This window comes from Nyctereutes procyonoides, unplaced genomic scaffold, assembly GCF_905146905.1.
Source record: "Nyctereutes procyonoides isolate TBG_1078 unplaced genomic scaffold, NYPRO_anot_genome, whole genome shotgun sequence".
In the NCBI taxonomy this organism is placed as follows: domain Eukaryota; kingdom Metazoa; phylum Chordata; class Mammalia; order Carnivora; family Canidae; genus Nyctereutes; species Nyctereutes procyonoides.
The window spans coordinates 9,644,152-9,659,937 of NW_026575147.1; the positions used below are offsets into that span (position 1 = coordinate 9,644,152).

A 15,786-nucleotide genomic window follows, 5' to 3' on the forward strand; every position below is an offset into this window, starting at 1 on the left:
GAGCATCACACAAAGTTCCCTCCTGCCCCTTCTCGGTATATAGTCTCCCTGGGGGTAACCTCTATTCTGACTTCTGTCATAATCAATTTAGTCTGTGCTTGAACTCCGCATGTGTGGAGTCCTACAGTATGCACTCTGCTCTGGCTTCTTTCATGCAGTAGAATATCCAGTGGATTCATCTATGTCGTTATGTGTATCAGTGCTTCCTTTGCTTATTGCTGGCTAAAATTGCATTGGGAATAGATCACAGTTTATCCATTTTACTGGTGATGGGCCCTCGGGTTATGTCTAGGATGGGATATAGGTTGTAACTCTAAGCATAACGAATGCCCCCTTTTTCCCCGCTTAAAGCATTCTCATTCTTTCTCACTGTCGTCCATGGACAGGCCTCCTGCAGGTACCAGAGCTGGCCAGCCCCCTCCAGGAGGGCAAGCCGCTGGTGTGCCCTCGCCCCTCCGTTACGGGCGCGTGTTTCCTGGGGAAGTCAGTGTTCTTTTTTTTAAATTTTTTTTGTAAGTTTTTTTATTTATTTATGATAGTCACAGAGAGAGAGAGAGAGGCAGAGACACAGGCAGAGGGAGAAGCAGGCTCCATGCACCGGGAGCCCGATGTGGGATTCGACCCCGGGTCTCCAGGATCACGCCCTGGGCCAAAGGCAGACGCCAAACCACTGCGCCATCGGGGGATCCCTGGAAGTCAGTGTTCTTAAGGGGGTTGTAGACCACGCTCCTAAGGCTTACTCCCTCTCTTCTAGCCTCCTCGCCCCTGGCCGTGGGCGCCCTGAGCCTTACTGACCCCGCAGGGGGGCTCGCCCGCGGCCCCCCATGAGCGCGCCCGGCTGACCCGCGGGGCGGCCGCGGTGGAGCCGGGGCGCGGCGGGCGCGGCGGGCGCGGCGGGGCCATGGCCTCGCTAGACCTACCGTACCGCTGCCCCCGCTGCGGGGAGCACAAGCGCTTCCGGAGCCTGTCGTCGCTGCGCGCGCACCTGGAGTACAGCCACACCTACGAGACGCTCTACATCCTCTCCAAGACCAACAGCATCTGCGACGGCGCCGCGGCCGCCGCCGCCGCCGCCGCCGCCGCCGCCTCGGGCTTCCCGCTGCCGCCCGAGCCCGCCGCCCTGCTGGCCGTGCCCGGCGCCCGGCGGGAGGTCTTCGAGAGCACGTCCTTCCAGGGCAAGGAGCAGGCGGCCGGGCCGCCGCCCGCAGCGCCGCACCTGCTGCACCACCACCACCACCACGCACCCCTCGCCCACTTCGCCGGCGACCTGGTACCGGCCAGCCTGCCCTGCGAAGAGCTGGCCGAGCCGGGCCTCGTGCCCGCCGCCGCCGCCGCCGCGCGCTACGCGCTGCGCGAGATCGAGATCCCGCTGGGCGAGCTGTTCGCCCGCAAGTCAGTGGCCTCCTCGGCCTGCTCGACGCCGCCCCCCGGGCCGGGCCCCGGGCCCGCCTCCGCCTCGCCTGCGCCCCCCTCGCCCGCCGATGTGGCCTACGAGGAGGGCCTGGCGCGCCTCAAGATCCGCGCGCTGGAGAAGCTGGAGGTGGACCGGCGGCTGGAGCGGCTGAGCGAGGAGGTGGAGCAGAAGATCGCGGGCCAGGTGGGGCGGCTGCAGGCCGAGCTGGAGCGCAAGGCGGCCGAGCTGGAGACGGCCCGGCAGGAGAGCGCGCGGCTGGGGCGCGAGAAAGAGGAGCTGGAGGAGCGGGCGTCCGAGCTCTCGCGCCAGGTGGACGTGAGTGTGGAGCTGCTGGCCTCGCTCAAGCAGGACCTGGTGCACAAGGAGCAGGAGCTGAGCCGCAAGCAGCAGTGAGTGGCCCACGGGGCCCTGTGGGCGGGTGTGCCCATGAATGTTCCTGATTGGGTGACCGAGTGTGTCACTGCCATTGCCGCCACCGTGAGTGGGCCTGAGAGTGGCCGTGTGTGTGTGTGTGTGTGTGTGTGTGTGTGGCCCTGGCTTTGTCCTATGGTGTCGGTGGCCCAAGCATGTAATGGTGGTGTGTGGGAGGCCAAGAGTGCCAGGACCGTGTGTGTTAGGACTGTGAGTACATGCGAGTGTGACTGCATGCCTGGCTGTGAAAACTGCTCCTCTTGCTTTTCTTTCTTTCTTTCTTTCTTTCTTTCTTTCTTTCTTTCTTTCTTTCTTTCTTTCTTTTTTTAAGATTTTATTTATTTATTTATTCATGAGAGAGAGAGAGAGAGAGAGAGAGAGAGAGGCAGAGACACAGGCAGAGGGAGAAGCAGGATCCGTGCAAGGAGTCCAAAGTGGGACTCAGTCCTGGATGCCGGGGTCATGCCCTGAGCCAAAGGCAGATGCTCAACTGCTGAGCCACCCAGGCATCCCCTCCTCTCGTTTTCCTATGACTCTAGCCAAGGCCAGCCCCTGCCTTGTGACACCAGATGCTTTTCCCTTTTGCCTACTCAAAGACATGACATGGTTCTGCTCTCTTCCTTAGCCATCATCAGATTTCCCTTGTCAACTGTATCATTCCTGAAAGCATCTAAGCATGAGGTCGTTTCTCCCATCTGCCATAACCCCTCTGCCCTATTAGGCTACCGTCCCTTTTCTCTCCTTGTAGAACAACTCCTTGAAAGTATTGTTTATACTCTTTGTCTCCAAGGTCCTTTCCTACTTTCTCTCTCGAACCCACTCTGAGCAGATAGCTGTCCACCTCCACCACGGTCTTCCATATCACCAACAACCTTCATGTTGCCAAGGCCCATTCATCATCACCTCAGCCTATCAGCAGCATAGCTGCTGACACAGCTGATCCTTGAAACACTTCCTTCACTTGGCTTCTAGGACACTCTCCTGGGATGTCCTTCTATCTTTTTTGTCTGTTCCTTTTTAGTTTTCTTTGCTGGCTCCTCCTTATTTTTCTGGTCTTTAAATGTAGAATTGTGGAAAATACGGATATTATTTATCTACTCCCATTGTGACAGAAGCTTCATGGGGGCAAGGGCTTTTCTCAGGTTTGTCCACTGCTGTATCCGTACATACCTAGAACAGTGCCTGACACCTAAAAGCTGCTCAGTAAATGTTGAGTGGATGCATGAACAGCTGTAAATACATTTGGGAGTAAATGCTCAAGTGACTCTGAAGTGTGCTGTGTGTCCATGCACTTCCCGGAGGCTTCTACATCTGAGAATGTTTCTGAAAATGTATGTATATGTACATGTGTTTGAATGTATGAGTGGGACTGTGCCTGCCTCAGACTGCGTATATGCCTGCAAGTGAACATGACATGAGCACTTGTGCCTGAGTGCACGTGTGGCTGTATGCCCGTCAGTGTTTCCAGAGGGAGGAGGTGGCTCTGAGTGGGACAGGATATTTCCATGGGGAGTAGGGTGTCCGGCAGGTGCATTGGGGCTGGGTCAGTGGGGTGTGTGTGACTTGGGGTATATGTTTGCATTTCTGTGTGTGCCGTGGTGCAGGGCCTCGTGCCCGGGCCTGTTCTGCATGCACCTGTTCTGCACGCACCTGTGCAAGCGTGAGTAGGCACCACGGGCAGCTGTGCCCGTGTCTCTCCCTACTGCTCAGGGTCTCCTCCAGAGGGTGGGCGGGCGGGCAGCCAGGCCAAGGCCCTGGGGTAAGAGACTGCTCCGGGCCCAGGGAGGTGGTGCAGATCGACCAGTTCCTGAAGGAGACGGCGGCGCGGGAGGCGAGTGCCAAGCTGCGGCTGCAGCAGTTCATCGAGGAGCTGCTGGAGCGGGCGGACCGCGCCGAGCGGCAGCTGCAGGTCATCAGCAGCAGCTGTGGCAGCACCCCAAGCGCCAGCCTGGGCCGTGGAGGTGGGGGAGGTGGCGCCGGGCCTGGTACCCGGGGTCCAGGCAGAATGGTGAGTGCCCGCCTGCCCCGAGAGTCCCATGTCACACATGGCCTGGCCTCCCCCGGAGATGCTCCATGCTTCCCTGATTCGGCTCTTCCCTGGGAGCAGACTCCAGGCCTGAAGTAGGGGTCTGGACACAGGGGTTGCCTCTCTGATTGGGCAGAAGTGCCAGCCCCCGAGGCTGTGATCCAGCCACCTTGGTTCTCAGGGGCCCATCTCTGCCAAAATGAGAGCCCAGGAGCCACAAGCTGGGGTCTGGGGTGCTGGATGGGTGTGGGGAGGGGCTGGTGAGCCTGCCTTTCTGGGCTGTCTGTCTGTCTATTTGTCCATCTTTCCCAACCTTTTTCCTTCTCTCTCCTCTCCCTCCTTTCTTCTCTCCATCTTATGCCCTGCTTCTCCTGCTCCTTCTCATCCTCTTGCCTCCTCTGCCCCCCCAACCTTTCCCTCCCGCTCTGGGGGCCCACAGCGAGAACACCACGCAGGCCAGGCCATGCCTAGCACATACGCCGTGTCGAGGCATGGCTCCTCTCCCAGCACAGGGTAAGCCTCGGGCCTGGCCCGTCCCACACAGCCCACCCTCACCCTGGAAAGATCCCCCGGCCCCCTGGATGGCTGGCCCATCTGGGGCTTTGGCTCCTTCTCCTTTCCCCATACTCCTCGGGTCACCTCTGTCTGCCTTTCCACTCTCTTGGAAGGGTGTTCTTGGAAAGTAGGGTGGGTGGGTTGCCCTTGGCTGGTGGTAGGGGTGGCATGGGGAGTTTGGGCAGACCTGATGCCCCTCTCTCCTCACCGTCTGGTCCACCCCACCCCAGGGCCTCCAGCCGTGTCCCTGCTGCATCCCAGAGTTCAGGCTGCTATGACAGTGACAGTCTGGAGCTACCCCGGCCAGAAGAGGGGGTCCCCGAGGACAGTGGCCCTGGGGGCTTGGGCACACGGGCCCAGGCTGCCAACAGTGGCTCAGAGCGCACCCAGGCCCCTCGCAGCTCAGGCCTGCGGCGCCAGGCCATCCAGAACTGGCAGCGCAGACCCCGCCGACACAGCACGGAGGGGGAAGAGGGTGATGTCTCAGACGTGGGCTCCCGAACCACGGAGTCAGAGGCTGAGGGCCCCTCAGATGCCCCTCGCTCTGGGCCTGCTATGGCTGGGCCACTGAGCAGCTGCCGGCTCTCAGGTGAGTCCTGGAAGGGTAGGCCAGAGGGGCCAGACTTTCTTTGGTGCTGGGCCCTCTCAGGGGACACGGGGCTGAGGCACTGAATCTCTTGGGCTCCTATACCTATTTTCCCCATGTCCAAGAATTCCCATAACGACAAACTCTCCTACAAGTGCCCTGGGCAAGGAAGTCGTGAAAGAGCAGTGCTGCAGCACAGGGGTGCTCATGTCGGGTATTGCACAAAGATGCCACATCTTAGGGGGTCCATTCACATGGTAGGCTCGTTGACATTCATAGTAGAGTAGCTGAGTGTTACTGAAGACTGAAGTCCCCGGAACAGCAGGGAGAGCCCCCTTTTATATATGCAGAAGGTCATGTGCATATGTGGGTGGTCAGGGTCGGGAGGTTAGAGGGCTCAGGTCAGGTGCATGGCTGCTCTCAAGTGACTGTTCTGGGCAGCCTTGCCCTGGCCTTCTGTTCATAGAGGACAGGTTTCTATCCATCTGTACCTTCACACCCCCCATCTGTACCCTTTCTTAGACTTGACTCAGTGGCTGTATCTGGGGATGAGTTTGGACAATGTGATGATACGTGATCTTAAAGACAGTTTATTTAAGGAAGGGCCATCTTTTTCTAATTTGTATAATTAGAGGTGGGGTATGCAGTGGAGGGGGAAGCAGAGGCCCCTTGTCCTTCACACATCAGTGGCCCCCCAGCATGGATCTCTCATGCCCCTCCCTTCTGTATGTAGTTCTACCCCACCCTACCACCCCACCCACACCTCCACATTGGCCTTTGACCCTCTATACTGACCTTTGACTCTCTGGTACTGTGCAGCTCGCCCTGAGGGAGGCAGTGGGCGGGGTCGGCGAGCCGAGAGGGGCAGCCCCTCACGTTCCAACGAGGTCATCAGCCCCGAGATCCTCAAGATGCGAGCTGCCCTGTTCTGCATCTTCACCTACCTGGACACACGCACACTGCTGCATGCTGCTGAGGTCTGCCGAGACTGGCGTTTTGTGGCTCGCCACCCTGCAGTGTGGACACGGGTGCTGCTTGAGAATGCCCGCGTCTGTTCCAAGGTACCTGTCCCTGTCTGCCACCCCTGCTGGGAATCTGCCATTGTCCCAGCAGAAAACCTGAGCCCTCAAGGTCTGGCCCTTGCAACCCTCAGCTTCAGCCTCCCTCCCCCACAGTGCTCTCCTGGGGCCTCCTGATCTGGGGCTGGTCTCCCTCCAGCCAGCCAAGCTTGGACCCCTCCATCCCCTGGTAACCCTTCTATCCCTGCAGTTCCTGGCAATGCTGGCTCAGTGGTGCACGCAGGCTCATTCGCTGACACTGCAGAACCTGAAACCTCGGCAGCGGGGCAAGAAGGAGAGCAAAGAAGAGTATGCGCGGAGCACCCGGTGAGGCCGTGCTGGGCGGGTGGTTGGGTGTTACTGGGCTGTGGACCCAGGATTATCCAGGGGATAGTTCCTCTGGAGGAAGTGACCACAAGCAGTGCCCTGACCTCTTGGCCATCCCCAGGGGCTGCCTGGAAGCAGGGCTGGAGTCCCTGTTGAAGGCTGCTGGGGGGAATCTGCTGATCTTGCGCATCTCCCACTGTCCCAACATCCTCACTGACCGCTCGCTCTGGTTGGCCAGCTGCTACTGCCGTGCCCTGCAGGCTGTCACCTACAGGTAGGTCCATACCACCAGACTCAAGACTTGTACCCTCTTGGCCCAGGCCAAAGGGATCCCTGGGATCTGCATATTCTTCCCCCAGTGCTCAGGCAAAGGGACCCAAGAGTTCTCTGGCCCAAGGGGGAGGGAGCAAAGGCCACTGGGATGGGAGGTCCCAGCTCTATGTTTTCAACAGGAGTGCCACCGACCCCGTGGGCCATGAGGTCATTTGGGCCCTGGGCGCAGGCTGCAGAGAGATTGTCTCCCTCCAGGTGGCGCCACTTCACCCTTGGTGAGCCCCAGCTGGGGTCCGGAGGGGACGGGGTTGGGCTGGGGCTGGGCTGGGGCTGGGGCTGGGGCTGAGGATGGATTCCAGGCCATTCCAAAAACTGGTTGGGGAGACAGATTCACATTCATCAGTCTGTGTATTTATGTGTTAGGAGCAGGGCTTCAAAATCAGACCTGGCGTGATGTCCTGGCTTACTGGCAGTGTGACTTAGGGCAATCCAGTCATGCCTTAGTTTCTCAACTGCTAAGTAAGGGTGATCTTAGAGATCTTACAGCATTAGTAGGACTGTAGCTGGCTCAGATTGATGTGTATATAAAGCCTGCAGAGCCCATAGAAAGTGTTCAGTCAACACCAGCTAGAAATAGCCGTGTTTGTTTGGCACATGAAGGGCTGTTCTGGGAGGTCAATGTAGAATACACAAGAGCTGGTTGTTGGGAGAATCCATATCATCCACCGCTCTACTTGAAGTTCCTCACACCAGGCTCATTTGTCCCTGTACTTTGTCCTCCAAGCCTTCTCTGCACACGACTGCTGCTCCCCGCCCTGCCCCCCATTCCTGTTGCACCTCCTCTCCACTCCTGCTGTAGTTTGTTTTGCAATCATCTCTCTCTGTTTGGGTGTCCACTATGCTCACAGTTCTCAGGGTCGGGGCTGTGAATGTCCATTTCTATATCCCTGCTATCAAGTGTGTGGCAGACGCCAGGGAATCTACTGCCTAGGTGAATGTTGGGGAATGAAGTGTTCAGGGAAACGGCCGGTTTGGCATGAGTGGCCTTGTGGCCGGTTTGGCATGAGTGGCCTTGTGGCTGGCAGGGCAGAGCAGTGAGTGTGGAGAGGAAGGTGGGGGCAAGGTCTTGCCTAAGGGGGTTAGATTTTTGCATTTTACCTAGGAAGACCTTGGGAGCCTTTGCAGTGTTTCTGATCATGAACACAGGATCACACCAGACTGGTTATGTTCTGTGCCCACACCCCTCCTTGGGGGCAGGGACCAAGTCTGTACTGTCACCACTGTATCCCCAGGGCCTAGCTCGGTTGTTCTTGGCTATGGTAGATGCTTGAGGCGCTTTTGTTGAGTGACTGAGTGAGAGGATATAGGAACAAATGGCTTGCTGTCAGCAGGTGCCGGATGAATTAGCTGAGAGACTAGATGAATCCAGAGGAATATGCATGGTGGTCTGAACTGTGCATTGAAGAGTTATTCAGGAGTCAGGATCTGTAGGTCTCGGCAGGAGGTGGAGGAAGAAGAGTCAGGGATGATCCCAGGTTTCTAACTTGAACAGCTGAGTGGTTGGTGGGGCCCCAGCCTAAGTGGGGTTGGGGGGCATGAAAGAAGAACAGGCTTGAGGCTTGGGGTGCTGTGCAGCCAGAAGCTTCCTTAACAGCCCTCTCTCTGCCCCATCTCCAGCCAGCAGCCCACACGCTTCAGTAACCGCTGCCTGCAGATGATTGGTCGCTGTTGGCCACACCTTCGGGCCCTGGGGGTTGGGGGCGCTGGCTGTGGGGTACAGGGCCTGGCATCACTTGGTAAGTCTTTCCTTGTGGCTGGGGTGGAGGGTGGTGGGAAGCAGGCATGGGTGTGACACCGAAATCCCAGAAGGGCTTGGGGCTGCAGCCTAGGTGGTAGCAGGAGCACCAGGGCACTGGGCCAGAGGCGACCTGGGGACTTTGTCAGCAGGACCTCCCCTCTTCCTCCTCTTCCTAGCAAGAAACTGCATGCGGCTGCAGGTCCTGGAGCTGGACCACGTGTCAGAGATCACCCAAGAGGTGGCAGCTGAAGTCTGCCGGGAAGGTCTGAAGGGCCTGGAGATGTTGGTGCTCACGGCCACCCCTGTCACCCCCAAGGCCCTGCTGCATTTCAACAGTGAGTAATGGAAATGTAGGGGACAGGTACCACTGTGCCTTCTTACCATGCCTTGTCAGCAAGTAGCATATCCAACTCCTTGTTGCTCCTAGGCAGCAAGCGCCAGCACTGGGGACAGACTGACCGGGATGCCAATCCTGGCCTTGCCACCAGTGTCTTCTGAAGCCAGTGTGGCGGCCAAGGCCTGCCAGCATCTGGTCCCAACGGTTCAGTTCAGTCGACATTTATTGCACTGTGCTCTATCCACATGGAGACATGAGCTGTACAATGCTGTCTGCCCCACATGAGCCTCTAGCAAAGGGTGAAGGCAGGACAGTCAGGGTATGAACATAGGTTCTAGAGCTGGACTGACCTAGGTCTCAATTTTGGCCCTCCTGCTCATTAGCTGTGTGACTGGCCAATTACTATATTTCTCTGGGTTCTCTATCTCCATTTTTAAAGCTGACCTTCTGGAATGAATGGGAGGATTAAATGAGACAACGTATGTGAGCCCCACTCGGACCATTCTCAGGGTGAAGACTCCTCTCTTCTATCGTAGACTCCAGCATGCATCCTCTGAGCCCAGCTTCCTCTAGCCACCTCCTCCACTCTTGACCATTCCTCCACCTTCACTGAGGACATGGGTGCCCAGCTGAGGCTGCCCATAGTCCTTCAGGGCAGAGGCTTGGAAAGAAGCTGCCTTCTGATCCCTGCTTCACCCCCAACTGGAGCATCCTTCTGGGCACAGCCAGCAAGGAGCTGAGTCACCACTAGGACCTGGTGTCATCGCCCTAAGGACTGGCAGTAACCTCTGAGTGGCTCCTCCAATGCTCAGGCTCCTGGGGAAGGCCTCCCCTTCCTGAGGCCCTGGTCACACCTAAGCCCTGAGCACTGAAGGTTCCTCGACTTTCTCATTATTTCCAGGATCCACTTTCTCCTTCCCCTTCACCTTCATGGCCTAGCCCTGGACTGATCACTAGAACTAATTGCTCGGCCTCTAAAATCATGAGCTCCAGAACCTTCTCAGCCTCCTGACTTTCTTCCTCCTCCTCCATCAATTTCATGGCACCATCTAGTCCCTTAAGCCCTCTGCTCCCAATCTGTTTGCTTCCTGCCTCCCCTCTTCCATGCTCCATTAGCCTCACCTCAGCCACTCTGTCCTTGAATTCATTCCCAGATGCCCAGGCCATGGCACAACTGTCCCTTCTGCTAGGGAAGTTCCTAGAGCTCCTGCACAATTGGCTGTTGCCCATTCCTCCTCCCAGAGTCCACTGTAGCCTCTGCTGTATGACCTTGCCCTCCACCCCCCAGTCCCTGTCTGGTTGATCTTCTGGGTGCCACTGGTCTGCTCTCTATGTGGCACCCAGTGCCTGACACATGACCATCTTCTCAGACAGTTCTGGTTTCATTAAGTAGTGATTGGAGAAGCAGCAGTCCCATTGGCCAAACATGAGCCGTCCCCACATTACCCACCTTTTCCTAGGCATTTGCCGGAACCTCAAGTCCATTGTGGTCCAGATCGGGATTGGTGATTATTTCAAAGAACCCAGCAGTCCCGAGGCCCAGAAGCTGTTTGAGGACATGGTGACAAAACTCCAGGTGAGGAGTTGGCTCTTGGGCCCCCCAAGACCCTGGATGACATCCCTAGGCTAGGGTTGGTGACCTGGGTGTATAATGGGAGGGCCCCACATGCCTGACCCTGAGGGGAACTAACCCAGGGTTCTGTCTGCAGGCCCTACGACGGAGGCCCGGCTTCTCTAAGATCCTGCATATCAAGGTGGACGGCGGCTGCTAACCCGGGCGGGGGGCGGCAGGGCCCCCGCCAGCCCCACACCAGGCCACTCTCTTTGGACCTCCAGAGGGACCCCGATTTGGACTAGACCTTTGGACTAGACCTTTGGAGGCATAGTGTTATCCCTGGTTTCCAGGGAGGGGCTGACAGTTTCCTGTCCTCCTCCTGGGACCACAGAGCAACAGGCCTGACCCTGGGCACTGCCTCTTCAGGGCAGGGGCTTGGACAGAAGCTGCCCTCCGACCCCTATTCACCCCCAACTGGAGCATCCTTCTGGGCACAGCCAGCAAGGAGCTGAGTCACCACCAGCACCTGGTGTCATCGCCCTAAGGACCGGCAGTAACCCCTGAGTGGCTCCTCCAATGCTCAGGCTATGGGGGCAGGCCTCCCCTTCCTGACTGGCCTCCGGGTCAGGGGCCTCTGCTAGGCCCCAGCCACAGGGGTGTCCCCACAGCAGCTCAGACTTGGCAAGGAGGGCTCTTTTCCTCCTCCTGCCCTGTCCCAGCCCTCTGGGGGCATCCCCTTCAGATATCCTGCCTAGGCGGTGGGTCCACATTCCCCAGGGATAACACAGATAGGCCTATGGGTCTGGGAATGTGGTCAGCCAAAAGTGAGGGGCAGGGGTGCAGCGAGGTATCAGGAATGGGCTTGGAATGGCAAAACACTCATCTAGAACTTTTCCCCGGGATATTGACACCACCACTTCCAAAGGGGGGAAATTGCCAAGTAGAGAAAACTTAGTTTTTATTGCTGTAGAAATGATGAGACCCCTCCTCTCAGCCACCACATACCCTCACGACACATCAGAGCTAAATTCCAAGCTAAAAGGTGCATGTTTCTATACTTCCACCAACCCCAAGCCTCTGAAGGGGCAAGGTCCCAGCTCTGGGAAACCTTATCAGCAGTGAGAAGCAATTCCTGTCCTTAAGAAATGTCTTTCTAATCCAGGTGCTTGGGCAGCAATCTCATGGCCTCTGGGTCCCCAGTGCTGTGGGTGGGAGGGAGTCATTGGGCTGCCTTCTGTGCTAGGGCCTGAAGGAGATCAGGTGAAGGGTGGTTTGTTTTGCTTCCTTGTCTGGCTAGCTTGCTTGAAGGGGTGGCCTTGGTAGGGAACCAGACCCCTGAGGCCAAGGACAAGGAAGAGCAGCCTCCTCAGACTTGCCTCCCTCTCCTGCCTTCAATGGCCCCATGGGCCGTGGGCAATGCTGGAGTGCTTTTGCTTAGGGGCAGTGCTGAGGCCTGAGCCAGAGCCACTTGGCTTAGAAGCCACAGAATACAAGTGAGGGTTTTTCATGGACTCTTGCACAGTTCCGGCAAGAACAGGTTCTGGCATTAAGGCTCCAAAGACTCAGATCTCCCTACTTCCTCTCAGAACTCCCATAGTGGTAATAGAGGCCTTAGGTCCTGCCAACATTCACTTGGAAAGTTCTTTCAGACATTAACCTCAATCCATCTTAGGGTTTCCTTCTCTCCTCCACAGGGCCAGCTCTGCCCTAACCATTAGGTTACTGGTCCTGGTTGGAGCTGGGCTTCTCTAGTTTCTCAGCCCTTTCTAGGGACCTAACTTTCTGCTATAGCCTGGCTTGGGACATCAAGACCCAACCCCAGGTTACCCTATAAGGGGTCCTTCACACCTGGGAGCCCAAAGGCTCGGCATCCAGCTCCCCTGGCTCTACACCCAGCTCTGTCCCAGCTCCTGATGACTTTTCCTCCCGTGGCTTATTCTGGCCTTGCCCTTGAAGACCCCAGATACCAAGGCTATCATGTTGGCAACTCCCTACCCAGTCCTGCATGAAGCCTTGGCTGTGTGGCATCCCCCACTCCAGAGCAGCTGGCTCCCACCTCCCTGTCCCTGTCCCCAGGAGTTGCAGAAAGAAGCACAACTTTTCTCTGTCCTCCAGGGGCCTGGAAGGGATATGGGGGTGCCCTGGGTGCATCTCTCTTGCCTTGCCAACTGCACCCTCTATACCTCCTGCTCGAGACCCTAGGACCAGAGGTGCTGCCCTCCCCATCTCCTGGACAAAGCACAAAGGGATGCTCCACTTGGCCTGAGCCTGCCTTACTGAGGGATTTTTTTTCTGCCCCAGGAAGCTTCCATCCCTGAATACAAGACTGGGCAATTTCTCCCTGGGTGGGTACCCACTGGAATGCCTGGCATCAGTTCTGGAAAAAGAGGTCAGGGTGCACGGGCAGTGAGCTACAGTGGGAGAGAAAGGCTGTGCTAAAAGTGCTGATTATAGGAGCAGGTTCATTCGCCCGGTGATTCATTCAGTACAGCCCTGAGCACCACCAGCACTGGGGGCAGAAGAGTGAACAGCCCCCCTCCCCGGTGGCTGGTAGGAAGTTTGGCCAGCAAGTCCCCACCTTCTATCTCCCAGCCAAGTGTGTGAAGGATGTGTAGGAGTACATACCACACAGGCCCAGGCTCTTGCTGAAGGGAATGAAGGGTTACAGTGTATTCCACTACACAGCTGCCTTCCCCCCATCTCCGGGGGCTCACAGACCATGCATGCTGAGAACTGGCAAGTTGCAGGCCCCGTGTACCCCAGCTCAAAGCTAATCTTTTGACTCTCAGGGGGATGAGCCCTGCTGCTGTATGGGGAGCTTGTCTGCAGGGATGCGCCATTTGTTCACTTTGGCAACCAGAGCATGGATGAGGATAGGGAACAGGGATGGAGGGTCTAGCCACTGAAGCACCTTATCCTTCACTCACTCAGAGGAGAATCCTCCTCCCCCCTCATATCTCCCACCTAGTAAGATGCAAGAGGAATGTCTGAACAAATCAAGGCAGGGCTGCTCCAGGGGTCCCAGGCATGTGTAGAGGTCCCGTGGGCTCCAGCACTTGGGTGTCCCTGTCCTATGGCCTGGACCTGGCATCTGGGAGGCTTGGCACATTTAGTTGAGTACTTCATCAGGCTTTGGGCTGTCACCCTCTGGCCCTAGCAGAGAACAAAGGAAATGGTGTGTATATCTGACCCCTGGGGGTAGAAGGTGTGCTACTCAGAACTGTGGCTTTTCACTGGCCAAGAAACCCCCTAAGGACCAAGACTGCCCAGGATTTCCTGGTCCTGAGAGTGGTCTGAGCCAGCCCCTCAAGAAGTGCTTCAAAAGCAAACAAAAAGCCACCTCCCTCCCAAGGTCTGCTTCTCCAAAGTTTGGCTCCATCCTTTGCCTTTGAGTGCTGCCTTGTTCCCCTGGTCCTTTGGGCCACGGGTGGGAAGCTGCCCAGGCCCTAATTGTCTAAGACGCTAGGCTGAAGACCTTCCCAGTGCGACTACTGGTGCCAAAGACCCAATTCCTGGTGGACTTGGGGTGAAGACAGCAGAGACCGTGAGTGGGGGCAGGGCCTACCTGCCCAGAGGAGTTAACTCAAATTCATGTCACCTGTTCAGCCCATCAGTCCCCAAGGAGAATTTCCTCCTCCCAGGGGCCTGGCACTTCTCTTTAACCCTGGTGATCATGCTTTCTCACCCAGCCTTGTTCCAGGCCTGCATTTCTGTATATACTGCTGTGTATCGTGTGTATGTATTTATTTCTAGACAAGTATATTCATCTGCAGCCTTTGCCTGAGGATAAGGTTTAGAATTGGGTGAGGACCGGAATACCAGGGCCGACTAAGGCAACCAGCTCCTATTCCTTCCCCAACCCCCTCGGGACCCCAGCCAGTCCCAAGACTGCCCTGACAATCAGGCAGGCTTCCCCACCATGAGCCCAAACCTTTGCTGTTGCTGGCAAGGTTCCAGTGGGGGAGGGGCTTGGCCTTGGGCTCCCAGGCTTCAGCTCTGCCCTGGCAGGGTCTTGCATCCAAGTGCAGAGGCTTGAGGTGACCTAGGCTTGCCTCACAACTGGTACCAGTAGGCTTGGCTCTAGTGGGCACTACTAGTGGGGACCCCCACAACTGGCCCCCAGGCCTGCCTTCCCTGCACAGCCAGGCTGCAACAGGCCTGAGCCGTGAGGGTAGCTTCCCCTACCCCAAGCACATGAGGTGGAGGGGTGGAGAGCATTTTTTGGTTTTGTTTCTGAAGTGGTGCCTGTACCTCCAGCCCCCAGGGGGCCTTCCCTGGCCCCACTTCTCTGCTCCACCTAGGTGTCACCATCCCAGCACTTTGCTCCATGTCATCCATAGGTGCCCTCTACTGAATATACCTGAGTGTATTTAAAAGGACTCACATGGGCATCAGAAAATTTATGACTTTGTATCTAATAAAAGATGGTGAAACTGGACTATGCCAGGGAAGTAAATGGCAGGTGGCCGTTATTTGTCCGTCTGTCACCAAGCTTTTCTGCAGGAAGTGGGTGGGTGACCTGATGGCAGCAACAGTGAATAAAACATTGGGAAGATTTGTGTCAGGGCTGCAAACATTGCTGAAAGCCAAGCCATGCAAACCACTGTCCCTGCCACAGCTCACTCTTCCAGGTCTTCACGCAGACAAAAACCTTAGGGTGTCATTTTTGCCCCTCAGCTGGGGGGAGGCCATCTTTAAAGACAACCCTAGCACAAATACAGTAGGAGCAGCAGGCATGAGCCAGGCCCTCGGTGCTCAGCCACCTGTTAGGAAGCTCCAGCCAGCCAATCAGGGGAGAGACCAAATTACCCATCACCTTCTGGCCTTAACTCCCCCATTCTGCAGAATGAGGCTGCCTCACAGATTTGATTACTCAAGTCTTAAAATCTATAAAATCAGAAAAAAGACCAGGTGCTTAGGCGTAAATTGTGTGTGGCTCTAGCATCAAACAAGTAGATGAACATTTATCCCTACAACTCTTGAGAGAGCTATTATGTTCATTACACAGGTGAGGGCAGCTGAGGTTCAGAAAAATTAGTTTAGCCAGAGATTATCAAGTTAGGAGGGATGCTAGACTCTACAGTCTGCACCTGCCCACCACCCCATTTTGCTTTTGAGTCCATCTAACCAGAGTGGCCCAGACTCAAGGGGATTACTCCTAGTGTCAGGCAGCAAAAGTTTCCATGGCTCAAGGTGACAGTTACTCATCTGTACCTTCAACTATTACAAACTATAGCCGACTACAGGGCAGCTCTTGGGACTAGTATAAACAAGAAGGTGGCCAGACCCTCCTGATTTCCATTTCATTTTGGCCATTCCAAACCTCCACTGGTCAGGAAAAAGCAAAAGGAACTCCCAAGACCATCAGTGGTTGAACTAAGAAGACCAAGTGGGTGCTCCTTCAGCCACCTCAATGGACTTGTAAGGAATCACTACAGAATTTAAA

General features: G+C 56.4%; 1 protein-coding gene across 1 annotated transcript; it reads left to right on the forward strand.

Moving 5' to 3' along the window:
- Positions 1–901: 901 nt before the first annotated feature.
- FBXO41 (F-box protein 41) lies at positions 902–14,771 on the forward strand. Its single transcript, XM_055312208.1, has 12 exons — positions 902–1,803; positions 3,608–3,833; positions 4,291–4,364; positions 4,637–4,995; positions 5,812–6,053; positions 6,262–6,377; positions 6,499–6,651; positions 6,830–6,925; positions 8,328–8,446; positions 8,625–8,783; positions 10,246–10,361; positions 10,495–14,771. The coding sequence occupies exons 1-12, from the start codon at positions 902–904 to the stop codon at positions 10,555–10,557; spliced, it is 2,625 nt and encodes an 874-aa protein (XP_055168183.1). The 3' UTR covers positions 10,558–14,771.
- The last annotated feature ends 1,015 nt before the right edge of the window (positions 14,772–15,786 follow it).